This window comes from Gigantopelta aegis, chromosome 13 (genome assembly GCF_016097555.1).
Source record: "Gigantopelta aegis isolate Gae_Host chromosome 13, Gae_host_genome, whole genome shotgun sequence".
Taxonomy (NCBI): domain Eukaryota; kingdom Metazoa; phylum Mollusca; class Gastropoda; order Neomphalida; family Peltospiridae; genus Gigantopelta; species Gigantopelta aegis.
This window is the reverse complement of record NC_054711.1, coordinates 9,430,020-9,450,611: the sequence shown is the minus strand read 5'-3', so window position 1 is coordinate 9,450,611 and position 20,592 is coordinate 9,430,020. Positions and strand designations below refer to the sequence as shown.

Sequence of the window (20,592 nt, the reverse complement as noted above, 5' to 3'; positions counted from 1 at the left end):
CATTTAGACAGCTAACCATCGGGTGTCATGGATGCTAGGCGTTGTGGATGCTGGACTGGCCTCGGTTTACGCATTCGTCGTTTGTTTGTCAGATGGCTCTCGCGGTTTTCATCAGGTAGATTAATATTTAATTAAAGGTGCATTCTCTGGGGCATTTTAAATTATTTTTATTATTAACCGTTAACTTTTTTTTAAACTGTAAAATAACATTTTTCTGTATGTTGGCTGATACTACGTAAACCTATAGCTGTCCATGTAAAAGTTAGTTTGTTTTGTTTAGCAACACCACTAGAGCACATTTATTTATTAATCATCGGCTGTTGGATGTCAAACATTTGGTAATTATGATATTGTCTTAGAGAGGAACTCTGCTACATTTTTCCAATAGTAGCAAGGGATTTTTTATATATGCACCATCCTGCAGACAGGATAGCACATACCACGACCTTTGATATATCAGTTGTGGTGCACTGGCTGGAATGAGAAATATCCCAAAGCTATCCATGTAAAAGTTAGTTTGTTTTGTTTAACGACACTACTAGAGAGCACATTGATTTGTTCATCGTCAGCTATTCGATGTCAAACATTTGGTAATTTTGACAGTCTTAGAGAGAAAACCTGCTACATTTGTTCAATAGTAAGGGATTTTGTATATATGCACCATCCCACAGACAGGATAGCACATACCACAACCTTTGATATATCAGTCGTGGTGCACTGGCTGGTACGAGAAATAGCCCAACGCTATCCACGGGGATGTGAGAGCTACGTGGAAATGCGCTTTTCCATTTTGTTTTTAAAAAAAACACCAAAAACATGATAATCAATACTGTTGACCACACACGGTTCATTTGCATGTTTTCACAGTTTTAAGTTTATGATGTGTGCCTTATATAAGGTTTGTTAGCATTGAATGCAATTTTTGGCAGTTTCAGGGGTTGCAAACAACAATTTTCCTTAAGGGCCCCTGGACCCCGTCCGCAGTAAGCTTTTTTGTTCAGTCCCTCAACATCCCTGTATCCATGTAATGCAAAAACTACATGTTTGTCTAAATGTTATAAAACAAATAGGTGGTGTGCTATATTTATATATATATATATATATATCGTTAAAAAGTGTATGTTTTTCTCTACATATATCTGGCTCCCACACGGTTGAGCACTCTATAAAATAGCATCTTTCAACTCGAAAACGACTACTATATATATATATATGTTGCTGGATTGTGTTACAAAGTACATGTATTTAAAAAGTCTCACAACAAGCAAGGCTTTAGATTGCATCAAATCTGTGGCGATAAACGTGTCAAAAATACATGTGCCCAAAATAATCTCGCCCATATTAACTACAATCATGCTGACCTCAAAATATCTCTCCTCAAAACCACTGAAATGTTAAGTTTAATTAGATAAAAATAACCTGACTTGCATTTCTGAATACCGACAACTCTACAGCAGCTGTTCCTGACATTATTGAACTAAACTGACCTTCCTGCACTCAGAAAAGACAACAGTCCCCGCTGTGCCCAAATTAGTGAGATATAAAATATTATAAAGCACTGGCAAGTACAAAGTATTTGAAGCAGTCATTGCCTCAAGTCAGTGTTAAGTCTTAGTAAAGTGAGATTGTGACTCTATTAAAACTCCAGTGCACCACGACTGCTATATCAAAGGTCATGGTATGTGTTATCCTGTCTGTAGGATGGTGCATATAAAAGATCCCTTGCTGCTACTCGAAAAGAGTAGCCCATGAAGTGGAGACAGCAGGTTTCCTCCAATATCTGTGTGGTCCTTAATCGTAAATAAAATGTGTTGAGTGCGTCGTTAAATAAACCATTTCCTTGTGTCCTTTCAATATCTGTGTGGTTCTTAACGATATGTCTGACTGAGGCATGCTGCTTTAGAGCAGGTAAAGCACAGAACTCTTCCAATGCTGACGTCAAAGTGTAGCTGACGCCATATAACCGTAAATAAAACGTGTTGGGCGCGTCATTAAATAAAACATTTCCTTTCCTTATTAGAACTAGTTTTCTTTGTAAATGCAGGGCACAGTATTTCACGAGAACCGTTGTTCTGTTCGCGTGTCGGTTATGCAACTTTAAAATAATGAGAACCGCCAATCGGATATGTGGTGAATAATTACATTCCAAAATTAAAAGTACCATATATCAGAAATGAAAGTGAAAATTAGTTTATGCTTTTGAATCGGCAATGTACGTAAAAATTACATTGTCAGGGAATGTCATATCTGATGACGTCATTTTATATGGGCAAGCTGTCTTACTGAGCGTTATTGTTTATGGATAAAAAATAATTCAAAATAAAGTATGATGTTTTAGTGTTGTTATTAACCTGTGTGATTTAAATTTAATTATAAGTATTGTCTGTTATTTCTTTCACGTTCACCTGGGTATGAACAAAAAAAATCCTCATCCGTTAGTGACTGTTACAAGAACTATATTCACATAACCAATGCACTGGTTGGAACGAGAAAAAAAACAATCAGTTGAAAGGATCCACCGAGGTGGTTCGATCCTATGACGCAAGCACTTAAGGCGAGGAGTCAACCGACTGAGCTAAATCTCACCCGTTTGGTTCAGATGCATGTAGTTTTGTAGATGCAGAAAATTGTGTTAACAAAACATTTTAGTGGGAAATTATTAGCTAATGTTTGCCCAGTGTTACTTTAAAGACCCAGTCTTTATTATATTTTGGTAATCTTGAAAACGATTTATAATATTTGATTAGCATTGCAAGGAAGATACTCGAGCCCAGGATTTCACAGAAATAATCATTTTTTACAGACTGCAGTCCTTTAAAGGCTCAATCATGATTATATTTATAGTAATCTTGAAAACGATTTTGAATATATGATCAGCATTGCAAGGAAGATGCTCAAGCCCAGGATTTCACAGAAATAATCGTTTTTGACACACTGCAGGCCTCTGTAACTTGCGTGAACGCAAAATGGAAATGGGTTACGTGAATTTATTTTTGCAAAACCAATAAATGGGTCATGAAGATTTTCAATTCTTAGAGGCCTGGACCTAATTCACAAACGTCTCTTAGGCTCTGCTAGACAACATAGCATCCTGTTTGCAAGTCTTTTAGCATTGCACTGCGAGATTGCAAAGTTGCGAGAGTTTAGTGAATTAAGCCCCAGGACTGTACAGCATGTTGGTAGCGTGTCGGCAAAATCATTGAACCAAAAGTCCTTTACCCATTATCATTTCAATGAAGATACACATGCAGTTCAAACAAGATAACCAGGAATCAGAATTTTTTACTATCCAGCCCACCAAATTCATAACAATCTCGTATGCTGCCATAAAAGGCTGCTGCAAATTTTAATTTTGATGGCAGTTTTACAATTTTGGGTATTTACTGTTTTAGACATTAAGTTTAGAGCCCATTGATTTATTAATCATCGGCTGTTGGTAGTCAAACATTCAGTAATTTCAACATATAGTCTTAAGAGATGAAACCTGCTACATTTTTATTTTCATTAGTAGCAAGGGATCTTTTATATGCACCATCCCACAGACAGGATAGCACATACCACAGCCTTTGATATACCCGTCGTGGTGCACTGGCTGAAACGAGAAATAGCCCAATGGATCCACCGATGGGGATCGACCCTAGACCGACCGCACATCAAGCGGAGGCTTTACCACTGGGCTTCGTCCCACCCTAAAGCATTAAGTGTTTTGTTTTCACTATTCTAGAATACTTTTATTCTTTCTGTTTTTTCAGTTTCGTCGACGGAGTCTGTGAAGAAACCTCGGAGTCGTGGGTTGTTTAGTTCGTTCTTCTGTTGTTTTGGAAACAACAATAACAACAACAACAACAATGCACAAAATAACTGTCAAGTGCCTCAAACCGAGGAGAATGGCAATCCAAAGGTTAGTCGATTGATTGGTGGGTGAATCGCTTTCTGGATCTGATCAGGTCTCGAATTTTAATTCTTGAAGGGGGTGGGGCTCTGCAAGTGTTGCCTTGAGTTTAATAATGGAAATACGGTCATCAAGGCAAGTTGGAGGGTAGCCAGAGTACTCGACTGTAAGAGAGCTATAGTCCATCCCATCCTTCTGTTAAATGTTTTTTGTGAATAATTTCGCTTTGGTTTGACGTAAGAAGTTAAGTAAAAGTGTGGTATGGAAATAACAAAAAACGGCCATTTTTGTGTGCAATAAAAAAAATTATTGATTAAAAAATAATTAAAACTAATGCATACCATAGTAAGAAAGCGACGCTTGCAGCGTTATGATCGCCATTTTGGTTTTATGGACTGGTAGTCTTGACACAAGATAACTCTATTTGATTAATTGCACTACAGAGGGAGCAACAAGAAAATAATCAAGAGTTATCTCATATAGCAAGATTATACTATTTATAGCAGTCCACAAAATCAAAATGGTGCCATAATGCTGTATGCGTCATTTTCTTACTATAGTATGTATTAAAGTTTTATTTATTAACCCAAATAATTGTTTGTTAAAGAACATTTCTATAGGAGGATGGGACGGACTATAGACGGACATTTGGACAGTTGTCAAAACTTTCTTACCATTGGAGACCAGTGTATATAAATTCTGCTCAATCTCTGCCTACCAAACAGTAATCAAAGATTTACACTCTTAATACAACAACAATCCTATGTTTGACGTTAAATATGTTTACATCGATCATTTTCGAGCTCCCTGATAAAAAACAAAATCACATATTAATCACTAATACACACACTGCAGGAAGAAACTTGACAGTACCCTCTTTCAATAATGTTCCGGTTAAATGATTTTACTATTTCTTACATATACAGAATGCAATGTATAGGAAGGGTACAACCAGGCAGAGCACAACATTGATAATGTCTGATTTTTGGAGCAGACGTTTTGGGTGGTTTTTTTAACGACACCACTAGAGCACATTGATTTATTAGTCGTCGGCTATTGGATGTCAAACATATGATAATTTTGACAGTCATAGAAAACCCGCTACATTTTTTTCCATTAGTAGCAAGGGCTCTTTTACATGCACCATTCTACAGACAGGATAGCACATACCACAGCCTTATATATGCCAGTCGTGGTGCACTTGCTGGAATGATAAATAGCTCAAGGAGTGCACCGACGGGGTCGATCCTAGACCGACTGCGCATCAGGCATGTGCTTTACCACTGGGCTGTGATTTTTGGAGCATAACTACCATGGTAAAATTCGAACCCTGTCAGATGGATGGAGGGTGGGATAAATGGAAGTGAGTGTATAGATTGATGGTAGGTGGGTAGGATGGATGGAGAGTGGGATAAATGGAAGGGAGTGTATAGATTGGTGGATCGGTGGGTGGGATGGATGGATCAGTGGGTGGGTGGGTGGGATGGATGGATGGAGAGTGGGATAATTGGAAGGGAGTGTATAGATTGGTGGATCGGTGAGTGGGTGGGTGGGATGGATGGATGGAAGTGAGTGTATAGATTGATGGTAGGTGGGTGGGATGGATGGAGAGTGGGATAAATGGAAGGGAGTGTATAGATTGGTGGATCGGTGGTTGGGTTGGATGGATGGATGGAAGGTGGGATAAATGGAAGGAAGTGTATAGATTGATGGATCGGTAGGTGGGTGGGATGGATGGAGGGTGGGATAAATGGAAGGGAGTATATAGATTGATGGATCGGTGGGTGGGTGGGATGGATGGAGGGTTGGATAAATGGAAGGGAGTGTATAGATTGATGGGTAGGGGTGATGGAAGGTGGGATAAATGGAAGGGAGTGTATAGATTAATGGGATGGTGGGTGGTATGGATGGATTGGTGGGTGGGTGAGTGAGATGGATGGAGGGTGGGATAAATGGAAGGGAGTGTATAGATTGATGGGTAGGTGAGATGGATGGATGGAAGGTGGGATAAATGGAAGGGAGTGTATAGATTGATGGATTGGTGGGTGGTATGGATGGATTGGTGGGTGGGTGGGATGGATGGATGGAAGGTGGGATAAATGGAAGGGAGTGTATAGATTGATGGATCGGTGGGTGGGATGGATAGATGGATGGATGAATGGGCAAGTAAAAGGAATATATGACGTATGAGATTGCAGACTGTTGTATGTTTCTGTGGTCATGTGTGTTGTGCTAAACATAATAAAGCTAGCTGTATTTTATTAGGAGGGAAGGAAGAAACTGTAAGATGTAAGCCACGATGTTTACAGAACTGTATATTGACAGACCTGTGTAGGGCAGAATTTAGCTGTCATTTGAGGTGCTTGTGTCGCAGGATTGAGCCACCTGAGCCACCTCGGTGGATCCATTCAATTGATTAGGGTTTTTGGGGGGTTTTTTTTTTTCAACCAGTGCACCACAACGGGTCAAGGTCTGTGGTATGTGTTATCCTGTCTGTGGGAAGTGCATTTAAAAGATCCCTTTCTGCATTATAAAAAAATGTAGTGGATTTTCTCTGATGACTGCATGTCAGAATTACGAAATGTCTGACATCCAATAGCCGATGATTAATTAATCAATGTGTTCCAGTGGTGGTGTTACACAAACAAACAAACTTTTCTTTCATGGACGGAAGGAAGGAAAATGTTTTTATTTAATGATGCACTCAACACATTTTATTTACAGTTGTATGGCATCAGACATATGGTTAAGGACCACACAGATATTAAGAGAGGAAACCCGCTGTTGCCACTTCATTGGCTACTCTTTTCGATTAGCAATAAGGGATCTTTTATATGCACCATCCCAAGATATGATAGCACATATCACAGCCTTTGATAATACCAGACGTGGTGCACTGGCTGGAATGAGAAATAGCCCAATGGGCTCACTGACGGGGATCGATCCCAAACTGACCGCGCATCAAGCGAGCGCTTTATTCATGGATGGAAGGTGGATGGATAAATGGATGGTGAGTGGATGGATACATTCATAAGTGGATTGATGGAAGGGCAGATGGATGGATGAATGGATTTTAACTGTTGAGATAGTATCATCTTGGTTTTGTTTTTGTTTTCCCAGCCAATGGAGAGAGCTCTACTTCCTCCAGTTCGGCACCAAGAGATGGACAAGAAGTGTGTGGTGATTGATCTAGATGAAACTCTTGTTCACAGTTCATTTAAGGTCAGTTGGATAATGATGCTGACAATGATTTCCAGAAAGCGTAAGAACTCTTCACTGATGTAATTTAATCAGTCAGGGTTCTTATGTGTCCTGGAAATCCTGGAATGTCCTTCAATTTTATGATTTTCAAATCCAGGCCTGGAATGTCCTGGAAAAAGCATTAAATTTTATTATGTCCTGGAAATTTAGACCAAACATTTGGTGTGTTTTTTTGGGGGGGGGGGGGGGGGGGGCTCAGTTTTTTGTTGTCCTCATAACCTGTGTAAATTCAGACAACAATTTGTTATTTAAACATTAATTGATTGAACATATCTTGTCCTGGAAAAATAAAAAAATGTCCTGGAAATGTCCTTGAATTTTATATTTGTTCAAGTGTATGAACCCTGTTAGACTATTCAAAGGAATAAACCATAAAGAGCTTTTTCCACAAGTGTTTGGGACTGATAATTATCAGTGAGTCAGATTTAATGTGGAACCTTTAATCTAACAAGATATTAAAGAAATCGGATCTCTCAGATCTGGCTCAAAAACAAATTGAGGGGAGTGATTAATTGCTCCCCTAATTTAGGTTATAGGGAGCCATGTAATATATTAGTTATTACCATACTGAACATTGATATGGATTCCTTTTGTAGTTTTGTTTTTGTTTTTGTTTTAATGGCTTCTAGATTATATGGTAGCCCCACTCCCATGGCTAGTGATATTCAATGTTGGGCTAGTAAATAATTATAATTACCATGGCTAGTGAAAAAAGTTGTCAATTGCTGCATTTAAGACTATTTTGTAAATATGAATATCCCTTCTCTCCCCCCCCCCCCCCCCCCCCTAAATATACTGGTTTTAAGGTCTTGTTTCCCTCTTTGGGTCACATATCTGATTGTTAATATTAGTAAAAATGTATTTACTTAAAGTAAAGTAGGGCTAGTGAATTTTTAATTGTGGCTAGTACATTTTTAAAATCATTGATCCCATGGCTTGTGGATTTTTATATAAATTCTAGAAGCCCTGGTTTTAAATTCACATACTAAGGGAAGCTAACAACTACTCTGCATAAACTAGCCAGGTCTGGGTATTGGAGTTATTCCCCTTTAGTTTACAAATAATTATGCACAAGTGTTTGGATTATTAAAATATGTTCTTCTTTCTGTTTTGTTTTAGGAAATGGTATGACATGTTACCAATTTTGACACAAAATGGCAAATCACATACTTTTGTGTATGACTAATACAATGTATATTATTTGTAAAATTCAGAATTCATGCCTCGAACTTAAGAATTTGTCTCCCACGGCACTTGTTTTAAAAACGGGCCACTTACAGCAATTTTTAGCCTGCCTGAGGCACTTGTTTTTAAAAAGTGACTTTTCCAACAAATAAACATGACTGAAACTAGTGAAAGGTTATTATGCTGTATATTTCAAATGTACAAATGTTATAATGTACACTAGGTGTCTACATTTTGTCATTATTGACAAGCTTTACTGATGGCACAAAAGTGTAGTCAGTGATACTCCTGATCTACGGCTATTTATAAGTCAAGCACAGCAATTGCCGTCATTAATTTCGAGCCCTGGAATTCATTGGAGCTGAAAAGGGTAAACAAAGTGTAATTTGTTTTTGTTGTTTGTTTCAGCCGATAAGCAATGCAGACTTCATTGTTCCAGTAGAGATAGATGGAACAGTACACCAGGTAAGTTGAATACCTGTATTGGTGGATAGTAAGTCAAACTAGGGAATAACTAAGTTGTATTTGATCATTTATGACCATTAATGGCTGTTTTACCATTGTGGTAAATAATAGAGTAAAAGAAATAACAGACAATACTTAAAATTAAATTTTAAACATACTTACTAATAATAACACTAAAAGTTCATATTTTATTTTTAATTATGTGTTTGGTTCATGAACAGTAACGCTCAGTAAGACCAAACTACCAGTATAAAATGATGTTGCCTGACAACGTTATTTTTTATGTTTATTGAGAAATGAACAAACTCCCGTTGCTATGGTTGGATCAATGGAATGGCGTTAAATTGTTATGAATGTAGCGGAAATTTAATTATGTCAGGACTAGCCCTGGGTCTGCAGAATATTTCACCAAGTTATCTACTAAACTTCAAAAATTGCACAAAACCAGTTGTTTTTTATAAAAAAATATCAATTATTTAATGAAATTATTTTGCCAAATTGAAATAAAATTCGCCAGTTGTTTTTGAAATTTGCAATTGATGAATTTGGTGAGTGCCAGAGCTAGCTATGTATATATATATAGATGTACAACAGACATAACCCCCAAATTTTAAGATGTATGTAAAATTGCAAGCTTTCGAGAATGTTAACACAGAGCTCATTTGCTCTTGCTAGGTTATATTTAATGGTCCACTTTGAACTTTGACAATCCATTTGAAAATTCTATTAACTTTATTGGCGTAGTAACCTGGGCCCCGTTCCACAAAGCGATCTTAGCCCTAAGATCAACTTAAGTGCATAGGGTAGCTTAGCTATGCGCTTAAGGTGATCTTAGGGCTAAGATCGCCTCGTGGAACGGGGCCCAGGTGTCTTAATTCACTAAACTCTCGCAACTTTGCGATCTTGCAGTGCAATGCTAAAAGACTTGCAAACAGGATGCTTTGTTGTCTAGCAGAGCCTAAGAGACCTTTGTGAATTAGGCCCCTGGTAACCTGAACAAGTGTTACCGAATTATTCCGATGTTTGTTCTTATAGGATACGGTATTAAAAAAACTTACATTTCGTGGCATGTTTATGTCCCTAGTGAAATCATTTTCAATTAGCTTTAGAGAGTGACAATGAAATTATTTCATGAGGGAACGTAAATATGATACGAAATAGTTCCGAGTTTAATATTTATTACCTGTATTGATCTTAATTTATATCATTCAACTCGTTTTGTTGACATTCCTATAAGGTTGTATTGTGCCAGTTGATGACGTCATTGTATTTCATCAAAGTGTTACGTCCCACTTGGCATTCTAGTGGGACATATCACTTTCATATGTATCAAGATATTTTTAACCATATGGGTAATAGTATTGCATATTGTATGTGATTTGCTTTTGCAGGTCTACGTTTTAAAGAGGCCTTATGTAGATGAATTTCTACAAAAAATGGGGGAGTTATTTGAATGTGTGTTGTTCACAGCAAGTTTAGCAAAGGTTTGTATACATTTCATTTGTATTATGATGATCTAAAAAACGTTTAAGAGTTAAAATTGTTGACTTATAATTTTTTCTCGAAATTTCCGACAAAGCCACTGTTTATGCTGGGTTTTGATAATTTTGATTTTCTAGAGTTAATTATGCTACGATGACATATATATGTGTTGTGGTTTATCATGAATAAATGCAAAAATAGATAAATATGGTAATTGCAAAGTTCTATGACATTGCACTTTTAATTCATACTCATGGGGTGGGGGAAAAAACATGTTATGGTGCATATATTGTACAATGTATATATATTTTCAAGAAATTGTTTATTGGTCACTTGTAAACATCATGAGATGACTTGTTAAATTATGGTGTGTCCACACAAGTTACCGAATATAGGCCCGGGGCGGGATGTAGCCCAGTGGTAAAGCACTCGCTTGATATGCGGTTGGTCTAGGATCGATTCCTGTCAGTAGGGCCCATTGGGCTATTTCTCGTTCCAGCCAGTGCACCATGACTGGTATAACAAAGGCTGTGGTATGTGCTATCCTGTCTGTGGGATGGTGTTAATAAAAGATTCCTTGTTGCTAATCAAAAAGAGTAGCCCATGAAGTGGCGACAGTGGGTTTCCTCTCCCAATATATGTGTGGTTCTTAACCATATGTCCGACGCCATATAATCGTAAATAAATTGTGTTGAGTGCGTCGTTAAATAAAACATTTCCTTCCTTCCTTCCCTACAGACATAGGCCCATTCCCAAAAGCAAGTGGCACTTAAAATTCACAATTTCACTTGTAAATATTCCTCTAATCATGTCTATTTTCATAACTTAATTGAATGCCTAAATTAACCCATCTCAATTATGATTAAATTATGCTATATTGCCCAATTCCATTTGCCATGGGACCCTGCTGAAAAATCTTGGACAAACCCCAGTCCTTTTAAAGAGAGAGATATTTTTAAGCCACACCTCCTGTGGGGAAATAATTTAAACAAAAAACTTTAATTCATAAAATAACGAAAGGAATAGCTGTAAAGTGGTAAAAATATATACATTTATTTTTTATGTAACTATGTAGAATTTAAAAGCATTTATGTACAGTTTGTAACAGTTGCTTTGTATATAAAAACAGCCAACAAATCACAACATGCAAATTTCATGGGTTTCCGCATTTTGTTTATTTCATTTCCAAATAACGTTAACTCGGTGTTGTAAAGTAAACAAATTATTGCATTAAGTAAGAGTTACCTTTTTTATTAATAGAATTATATTTCCTGTGAAATTAATGACTGATAAAAACGCACTCGCACACAATGCAGGAACTTGTCCATGAGTATATATTAGTCTATTGCATTTGTGTGTGTTTTAGGCATTGGGCTATTTCTTGTTCCAGCCAGTGCTCCACAACTGGTGTAACAAAGGCCGTGGTATGTACTATCCTCTAGGATGGTGCATATAAAAAATTCCTTGCTCCTAAGTGAAAAGGGTAGCCCATGAAGTGCCGACAGCGGGTTTCCTGTCTCAATATCTGTGTGGTCCTTAACCATATGTCTGATGCCATACAACCGTAAATGACATGTGTTGAGTGCATCATTAAATAAAACATTTCCTTCCTTCATTGTGTGTGTGTTAGGCAGATGTATCTTTAACCGTATAACTGCTGAATGATTTTGGTTTGTTTTTTCCAGTATGCAGACCCAGTGGCAGACTTGCTTGACAAGTGGGGTGTCTTCAGGTGTCGCCTTTTCCGAGAATCATGTGTCTTTCATAGGGGGAACTATGTCAAGGTATGTGTCTTTCATAGGGGAAAGGTATGTGTCTTTCATAGGGGGAACTATGTCACGGTATGTGTCTTTCATAGGGGAAACTATGTCACGGTGTGTGTCTTTCATAGGGGAAATTATGTCACAGTATGTGTCTTTCATAGGGGGAACTATGTCAAGGTTTGTGTCTTTCATAGGTGAAACTATGTCATGGTATGTGTCTTTCATAGGGGGAACTATGTCACGGTATGTGTTTTTCAAAGGGGGAACTATGTCACAGTATGTGTCTTTCATAGGGGGAACTATGTCATGGTATGTGTCTTTCATAGGGGGAACTATGTCACAGTATGTGTCTTTCATAGGGGGAACTATGTCATGGTATGTGTCTTTCATAGGGGAAACTATGTTATGGTATGTGTCTTTCATAGGGGAAACTATGTCAAGGTATGTGTCTTTCATAGGGGAAACTGTCACGGTATGTGTCTTTCATAGGGGGAACTATGTCACAGTATGTGTCTTTCATAGGGGGAACTATGTCATGGTATGTGTCTTTCATAGGGGAAACTATGTTATGGTATGTGTCTTTCATAGGGGAAACTATGTCAAGGTATGTGTCTTTCATAGGGGAAACTGTCACGGTATGTGTCTTTCATAGGGGGAACTATGTCACGGTATGTGTCTTTCATTAGGGGAACTAAGTCAAGGTATGTGTCTTTCATGGGAGGAACTATGTCAAGGTATGTGTCTTTCATAGGTGAAACTATGTCACGGTATGTGTCTTTCATAGGGGAAACTATGTCAAGGTATGTGTCTTTCATAGGTGAAACTATGTCATGGTATGTGTCTTTCATAGGGGAAACTATGTCATGATATGTGTCTTTCATAGCTGAAACTATGTCAAGGTATGTGTCTTTCATAGATGAAACTATGTCATGGTATGTGTCTTTCATAGATGAAACTATGTCATGGTATGTGTCTTTCATAGATGAAACTATGTCATGGTATGTGTCTTTCATAGATGAAACTATGTCATGGTATGTGTCTTTCATAGATGAAACTATGTCATGGTATGTGTCTTTCATAGATGAAACTATGTCAAGGTATGTGTCTTTCATAGATGAAACTATGTCATGGTATGTGTCTTTCATACGGGAAACTATGTCATGGTATGTGTCTTTCATAGGGGAACTATGTAAAAAGTATCTGTCTTTCATGGGAGAACTATGTCATGGTATGTGTCTTTCATAGATGAAACTATGTCATGGTATGTGTCTTTCATACGGGAAACTATGTCATGGTATGTGTCTTTCATAGGGGAACTATGTAAAAAGTATCTGTCTTTCCTGGGAGAACTCTGTCATGGTATGTGTCTTTCATAGGGGAAACTATGTCAAGGTATGTGTCTTTCATAGGGGGAACTATGTCACAGTATGTGTCTTTCATAGGGGAAACTATGTCAAGGTATGTGTCTTTCATTGGGGAACTATGTATACTAAAACGCAAAAGAAACGCAGGTCATGAAAATGCGAAAGAATTGCACTTTGTAAAGCAGTATCTTTGGTGGAATTGAACCTCAACTGTGTTAAAGGACATGGCACACACCCACACCGCAGTCCCACCTGCGTGTCAATTTCATTACCTGTGTGACGTCACGAATTCTCAAAACACGTTGTTTGCACGTGCTGGATCATCCGTATCATGAATCCAGTGCAAACACACTCATTGAAATGCTTATAAAGCCTACACACCTGGATTTAATCGCATAAATTCAATTTGAGTAGTGACAGACAACAGAATCACATTTTAAAAATGCCGCGACTGACGCAACTCCAGCGAGGGATGGCCATCGGGATGTTGCAAGCCGGACAGACCCGTACTGCTGTAGCCAGACAATTGGGATGTCATGTTTCGACAATCGCACGCCTTTCTCAACGTCACCAAATCACTGGATCTGTGAACGATCGACCACGCACCGGCCGCCCGAGGGTGACAACCGCAGCCCTAGACCGGTACATCCGGGTGACCCACCTTAGGAATCGGATGCTGCCAGCAGCTAACACCGCTCACCAGGTGTGTGGTCCACGTGGTCCAGTGTCCGCCGATACCGTCCGACGCCGTCTGAGGGCAGCAGGACTCCGTAACCGCCGTCCTTATGTGGGACCAATATTGACCCCTCGGCACCGCCAACAACGTCAACAGTGGGCGCAACAACATCAAAGATGGCGACGTGGCCAGTGGCAACAAGTTCTGTTTACTGATGAGAGCCGTTACAATCTTTCCAACGCTGATGGCCGAATCCGAGTATGGCGACGTCGACATGAACGTTACTCCGACTGCTGCGTTCTGCAGGTCGACCGATGGGGCGGGGGTAGTGTGATGGTGTGGGGTGGGTTCTCATTCAACCACAGAACACAACTTCATGTGTTCAGACAACGCGTTAATGCCGCCGTGTACCAAAATGACGTCATCAACAATCACGTCGTTCCCTTCTTTGCCGCTCACCCACGTGTGCGCTTGCTGCAGCAAGACAATGCCAGGCCGCACACTGCCAGGGCAACACAGGCGTTGCTGGCTCAACACAACATCCCAACGTTGCCGTGGCCAGCCTTATCACCGGACATGGCGCCTATCGAACACGTCTGGGATGAAATCGGACGTCGCCTTCAGGCTCGCGGACAACCTCAGAATATGCAGGCGCTGGAGGCAGCATTGGTCCATGAATGGAACTCACTCCCTCAGGCATTCTTTCAACGGCTTGTCAACTCAATGAGGAGACGTTGCACTGCCTGTTTCAATGCCCAGGGTGGTCACACGCGATACTGACTTTGACAATGCTACAGGTCGTCTCTTTCACATTTTTAACATGGACCCCCACCCTACTTTATGACATGAAACAATAGCCAAAAAGGAATTCAATCAAACATTTCCAACACCAATGTGTGCCGAATTGGTGTAGCTCCAAAATAAATGTTGAAATCTTCATTTCGTTTTGTTTTTTTAATATTTTATATCCAATTTAATGAGAACCTGCGTTTCTTTTGCGTTTTAGTATATAAAGTATCTGTCTTTCATGGGGGAACTATGTCAAGGTACATGTCTTTCATATGGGGAACTATGTGCTGGGTTGTCAGTAAACAATGTGATGGGATGTCAGTAAACAGTGTGCTGGGGTGTCAGTAAACAGTGTGCTGGGGTGTCAGTAACCAGTGTGATGGGATGTCAGTAAACAGTATGCTGGGGTGTCAGTAAACAATGTGATGGGATGTCAGTAAACAGTGTGCTGGGGTGTAAGTAAACAATGTGATGGGATGTCAGTAAACAATGTGCTGTGGTGTCATAAACAGTGCGCTGGGTATCGTAAACAATGTGCTGGGATGTCGGTAAACAGTGTGATGGGATGTCAGTAAACAGTGTGCTGGGGTGTCAGTAAACAATGTGATGGGGTGTCAGTAAACAATGTGCTGGGGTGTCAGTAAACAGTGTGCTGGGGTGTCAGTAAACAGTGTGCTGGGTTGTCAGTAAACAATGTGATGGGATGTCAGTAAACAATGTGCTGTGGTGTCATAAACAGTGCGCTGGGTATCATAAACAATGTGCTGGGATGTCGGTAAACAATGTGATGGGATGTCAGTAAACAATGTGCTGGGGTGTCAGTAAACAGTGTGCTGGGGTGTCAGTAAACAATGTGATGGGGTGTCAGTAAATAATGTGCTGGGGTGTCAGTAAACAGTGTGCTGGGGTGTCAGTAAACAATGTGATTGGATGTCAGTAAACAATGTGATGGGATGTCAATAAACAATGTGCTGTGGTGTCATAAACAGTGTGCTGGGTATCGTAAACAATGTGATGGGATGTCAGTAAACAATGTGATGGGATGTCAGTAAACTGATGGGATGTCAGTAAACAATGTGATGGGATGTCAGTAAATAATGTGCTGTGGTGTCATAAACAGTGTGCTGGGTATCGTAAACAATGTGCTGGGATGTCGGTAAACAATGTGCTGGGATGTCAGTAAACAGTGTGATGGGATATCAGTAAACAATGTGCTGTGGTGTCATAAACAGTGCGCTGGGTATCGTAAACAATGTGCTGGGATGTCAGTAAACAGTGTGATGGGATATCAGTAAACAATGTGCTGTGGTGTCATAAACAGTGCGCTGGGTATCGTAAACAATGTGCTGGGATGTCGGTAAACAATGTGATGGGATGTCAGTAAACAGTGTGATGGGATATCATAAACAATGTGCTGTGGTGTCATAAACAGTGCGCTGGGATGTCGGTAAACAATGTGCTGGGATGTCGGTAAACAATGTGCTGGGATGTCGGTAAACAATGTGCTGGGATGTCGGTAAACAATGTGCTGGGATGTCGGTAAACAGTGTGCTGGGATGTCGGTAAACAATGTGCTGGGATGTCGGTAAAAACAGTGTGCTGGGATGTCGGTAAACAGTGTGCTGGGATGTCGGTAAACAGTGTGCTGGGATGTCGGTAAACAATGTGCTGGGATGTCGGTAAACAATGTGCTGGGATGTCGGTAAACAATAATGGGTACATTGTCATTCATAGGAGGAACTACACTGTGTGCTGGGGTGTCTCCAAATAATGTGCTGGGGTGTAACTAACATTTTGTTTTTTTCTTTCTTCTCCGCAGGATCTGAGTAGACTAGGCCGATGTCTAGATCAAGTGGTTATAGTAGATAATTCCCCGGCTTCCTATATCTTCCATCCAGACAATGCAGTGAGTTCACTTCTTATTTTATCATTACAGCTGGGGGGGGGGTGGGGGGGGGGGGGGGGGGGACGGAATGTAGCCCAGTGGTAAAGCGTTCACTTGATGCACGGTCGGTCTAGGATCGATCCCCGTCGGTGGACCCATTGAGCTATTTCTCATTCCAGCCAGTGATCCACAACTGGTGTAACAAAGGTCGTGGAATGTACTATCCTGTCTGTGGTATGGTGCATATAAAAGATCCCTTGCTGCTAATCGAAAAGAGTAGCCCATGAAGTGGCAACAGCGAGTTTCCTGTCTCAATATCTGTGTGGTACTTAACCATATGTCTGACGCCGTATAACCGTAAATAAAATGCGTTGAGTGCGTCATTAAATAAAACATTTCAACTTATTTTTGTGTTTATATCTTAATCAAGGTTCAAGCACGCTGTCCTGGGCACACACCTCAGCTATCTGGATTGTCTGTCCAGGACAGTGGGTTAGTTGTTAGTTGGTCAGTGAGAGAGAAGAGGGTGTAGTGGCCTTACACCTACCCATTGAGCCCTTAAGGACTCGCTCTGGGTTGAAGCCGGTACCGGGCTGCGAACCCTGTACCTACCAGCCTGTAGTCTGATGGCTTAGCCATAACACCAATCCAATCCAATATATATTTACATGCTCATATACCACGAAGGTTTCAAGCATGTCTGTCCTGGGCATAATCTCTGGCCTTTGCCAGTGACTAAGTCCAGGACAGAAAAGGGTGGGGGATAAGTTTGAAGTGGGCAGATTTTGGAATAAGAATTTAGTTGTGTCCAGCGACTGCGCGGACCGACTAGTAGACACCGAAAATGGGCCGTGTTCTGACTGGCTGAATTTCGATTCCTTCGGGTCTAACTAGAAAAGCTAAAGTCTACGGAGAATAGCAGCACCTAACATCATGTCCGGACTAAGAATTTAAACCCAAAAATAAGTTTGACTGCTCGGCCAAAAAGGTTTTAAGGTGATTTCAATTGAACGGGCGCCAAAGTAAATTGCGTTGGACTATTTATAAAAAAATAAACATAAAGATTTTGAAGCTCGATCGAAAAAGTTTAAAGTCCAACTAAGCCCAAAAAAGGAGGATACCTGTCCTAGGTAAGGTTGTACTACTTCGGGGAGCTTGGAGTGTCTCGGAGCGACGGCAGCTTATCCTTGATCTGCTGTAGATGTTGGAGCACCTTGGAATAGTCGGGGCCGCAGACCGCTTGTAGCATCCTGTGGATCGATCTGTTGTCGAGTTCAGCAAACAGGATGCACTGTCTGTAGGTCTGGTCCCTTCGGTGCGTAACGACTATTCCCTTGGTTCCGTTGAAGATCTTGGAATGAAGCTCGTAACTGCTGCCGTCGTCCAAGGTCTTCCAGTGGTGGTTCGAATATCCTCCCCGAAGTAGTTGTGGTTTCTGCGTGTCCCCCTGTATGTACTGATACCATAACACCACCGAGGCCAGTCGTCTACCATTAAAGTTGCAGTGTCAAATATTTTATTATCTCCCCTTGAAGTAGGACAAAAAGCGGTGATACAGACATTTTTTGTTTCTGTAAATAGCTAGTCACAGGACGATGAAACTTGCTTTGTAGTTGCATCTTTGAATGTTCAATGCAAACTGTTGATTTTTATAATTAGCCGCTGATTAAAAAATATCATTGTTAGTAAATCTTAAGTCAGAGATGAATTTTACTTGTAGAATGCAGGAAATTGCTTTTCAAGACATCTAGTTTTCAAAAATATATGGGAGAGTGTACATCCCCCCCCCCCCCCCCCCCCACACACACACACCACGAATTCCCTAGAAACTTTGTGTTGCGCCTTCAGTCTGTAAGTCCATCCCAATGTGTACTTATTTCCACCGTGCCTGAAGATATTTGCATCCAACCGGAGGGGACTAGGTTTCATCTCCGTTCTTCTGTCTGTCATTCTGTCTATCCTTCCATCCATCCATCCATCCATCAGCCTGTCGATCCATCCATCCCACATAAAGTTTTCAGGATGATTTTTTTTTCTTCACATATGTCATGAGATATTGAGCTAAAACTTTGTGTATAGCTTTATCATGTACTGTTACTGATCATGTTTGACTTTCATGGCGATTTAGCCATTTTTCACAGAATTACGTCCCTTGAACTTAGGAAATAAGAAAATTTGTTGGCTCTGGTAAGAGATATATCTTGGGATTGATCCCCGTTGGTGGGCCCATTGAGCTATTTCTCACTCCATCCAGTGCACCACGACTGGTACATCAAAGGTTGTGGTATGTACAACCCTGTCTGTGGGATTGTGCATATAAAAGATCCCTTGCTGCTAATCAAAAAGAGTAGCCAATGAAGTGGCGACAGCAGGTTTCCTCTCAATATTTGTGTGGTCCTTAACCATATGTCTGACACCATATAACCGTAAACAAAATGTTTTGAGTGCGTCGTTAAATAAAACATTTCCTTCCTTCACTCTGGGTGGGAGCCCAATATCGGGTTGCGAACTCTGTACCTACCAGTCATGTCCGATGGCTTAATGACGATGACGACCACCTAATGAAATGTTGTTTTGTTGCAGGTGCCCGTGTCGTCTTGGTTTGATGACATGTCTGATAAAGAGCTGCTAGAACTGCTGCCTCTGTTTGAGTGTTTGTCACGAGTTGATGACGTTTACTCCGTGCTCAAAAACACCCGAGACAGTCCGTCAGACACGCCCTCTTAGCGGCAGAGTTGGATCGCCACAGATGTTACTCTTTTTTTTAAGTTTGTTTTATGCAAATTTTAATATAAAATGAAATGTGTGAATGCCTTGTGGTCTTGGATGAAAATATTCAACTGCTGTGAATCATAGAAGACTCCCCCTTACAGACACATATATATATATATATATATATATATATATATATATATATATATATATATATATTCCCCCTTTCCGACATATTATATTTTGTTTTTTCTGCAGGAAGGTGGTGCTTGTAGAGTAAAGGAGGAATTTACTTACATTAACCAAACAAAACAAAAACAAAAATGGCCTGCTCAATACCTCAGTGTGTTTTCTCATTGGTTGTGATAGATCACATGACTTTTAGTACAGTGATTCACCACTTTGTGAATGACTTGTGTTTCTGCATGCCAGAACATTTTAGACGGTTTGGAATTTTTTTTTTTAATGTTTTATAAAAGTGGAAGAAATTGGGCATCATGTCACAGAAAGATTGATTTCAGGCAGTGTTCTTCCCTTTTAGAGTGATGTTTGAAGAGTAGCAGATCAGGGGAGACAACCAGAGAAACGGGACACAGTGTTCTGAAAATGGGGAGCAGAATAAATGTGTTACTATCTGGAAAAAAGTGCATACAGAACCATTGATATATTTACCTCTTGTAGAAAATATATTATTTGAATTTTTAAGCTATATTGTCCTTTTTAATATGTTATAAAAAGGGAAGTGAATTGTAGTTTATAATTGGCGATTTGCTTAACAACAACCGAGACCCTAGGATTCAACTTGTCAAATAATTTTAGTAACACATAAGTACACTAATGGGTGGGGTATGGATTTTTTAATTTTAATTACAACATTTGGTAGTACAGTTTGGCACAAATGAATATGTTCATGCAGTGCCGTATGTCAAACTAAAAAGTCCTAATCAAAATTATTCCCATTCATTTTTTTTCGTCTTTATTATTTTTTATTTTTTATTTTTTCCAGAAATGTTTATGAATAATGTGAGCTTCAGCTTAAACTGTTTTTAACATGTCCCTATACCACTAAGGTATCAGGCATGTCTATCCCAGGTCAGGTCTCTGGCATGGCCTGTGGC

The 20,592-nt window shown here is 39.9% G+C and overlaps 1 protein-coding gene across 1 annotated transcript in view; it reads left to right on the top strand.

Annotated features, from left to right (window-relative positions):
- LOC121387813 (CTD small phosphatase-like protein) overlaps nucleotides 1–20,176 on the top strand; it is a 38,763-nt gene extending 18,587 nt beyond the window's left edge. The window contains exons 2-8 of the mRNA XM_041519030.1: nucleotides 3,753–3,901; nucleotides 7,013–7,114; nucleotides 8,747–8,803; nucleotides 10,195–10,287; nucleotides 11,971–12,069; nucleotides 16,697–16,783; nucleotides 19,346–20,176. Of these exons, the coding sequence (XP_041374964.1) occupies nucleotides 3,753–3,901; nucleotides 7,013–7,114; nucleotides 8,747–8,803; nucleotides 10,195–10,287; nucleotides 11,971–12,069; nucleotides 16,697–16,783; nucleotides 19,346–19,489 (731 nt within the window). The 3' untranslated portion in view covers nucleotides 19,490–20,176. The remainder of the gene's footprint in view (nucleotides 1–3,752; nucleotides 3,902–7,012; nucleotides 7,115–8,746; nucleotides 8,804–10,194; nucleotides 10,288–11,970; nucleotides 12,070–16,696; nucleotides 16,784–19,345) is intronic.
- Nucleotides 20,177–20,592: the final 416 nt, after the last annotated feature.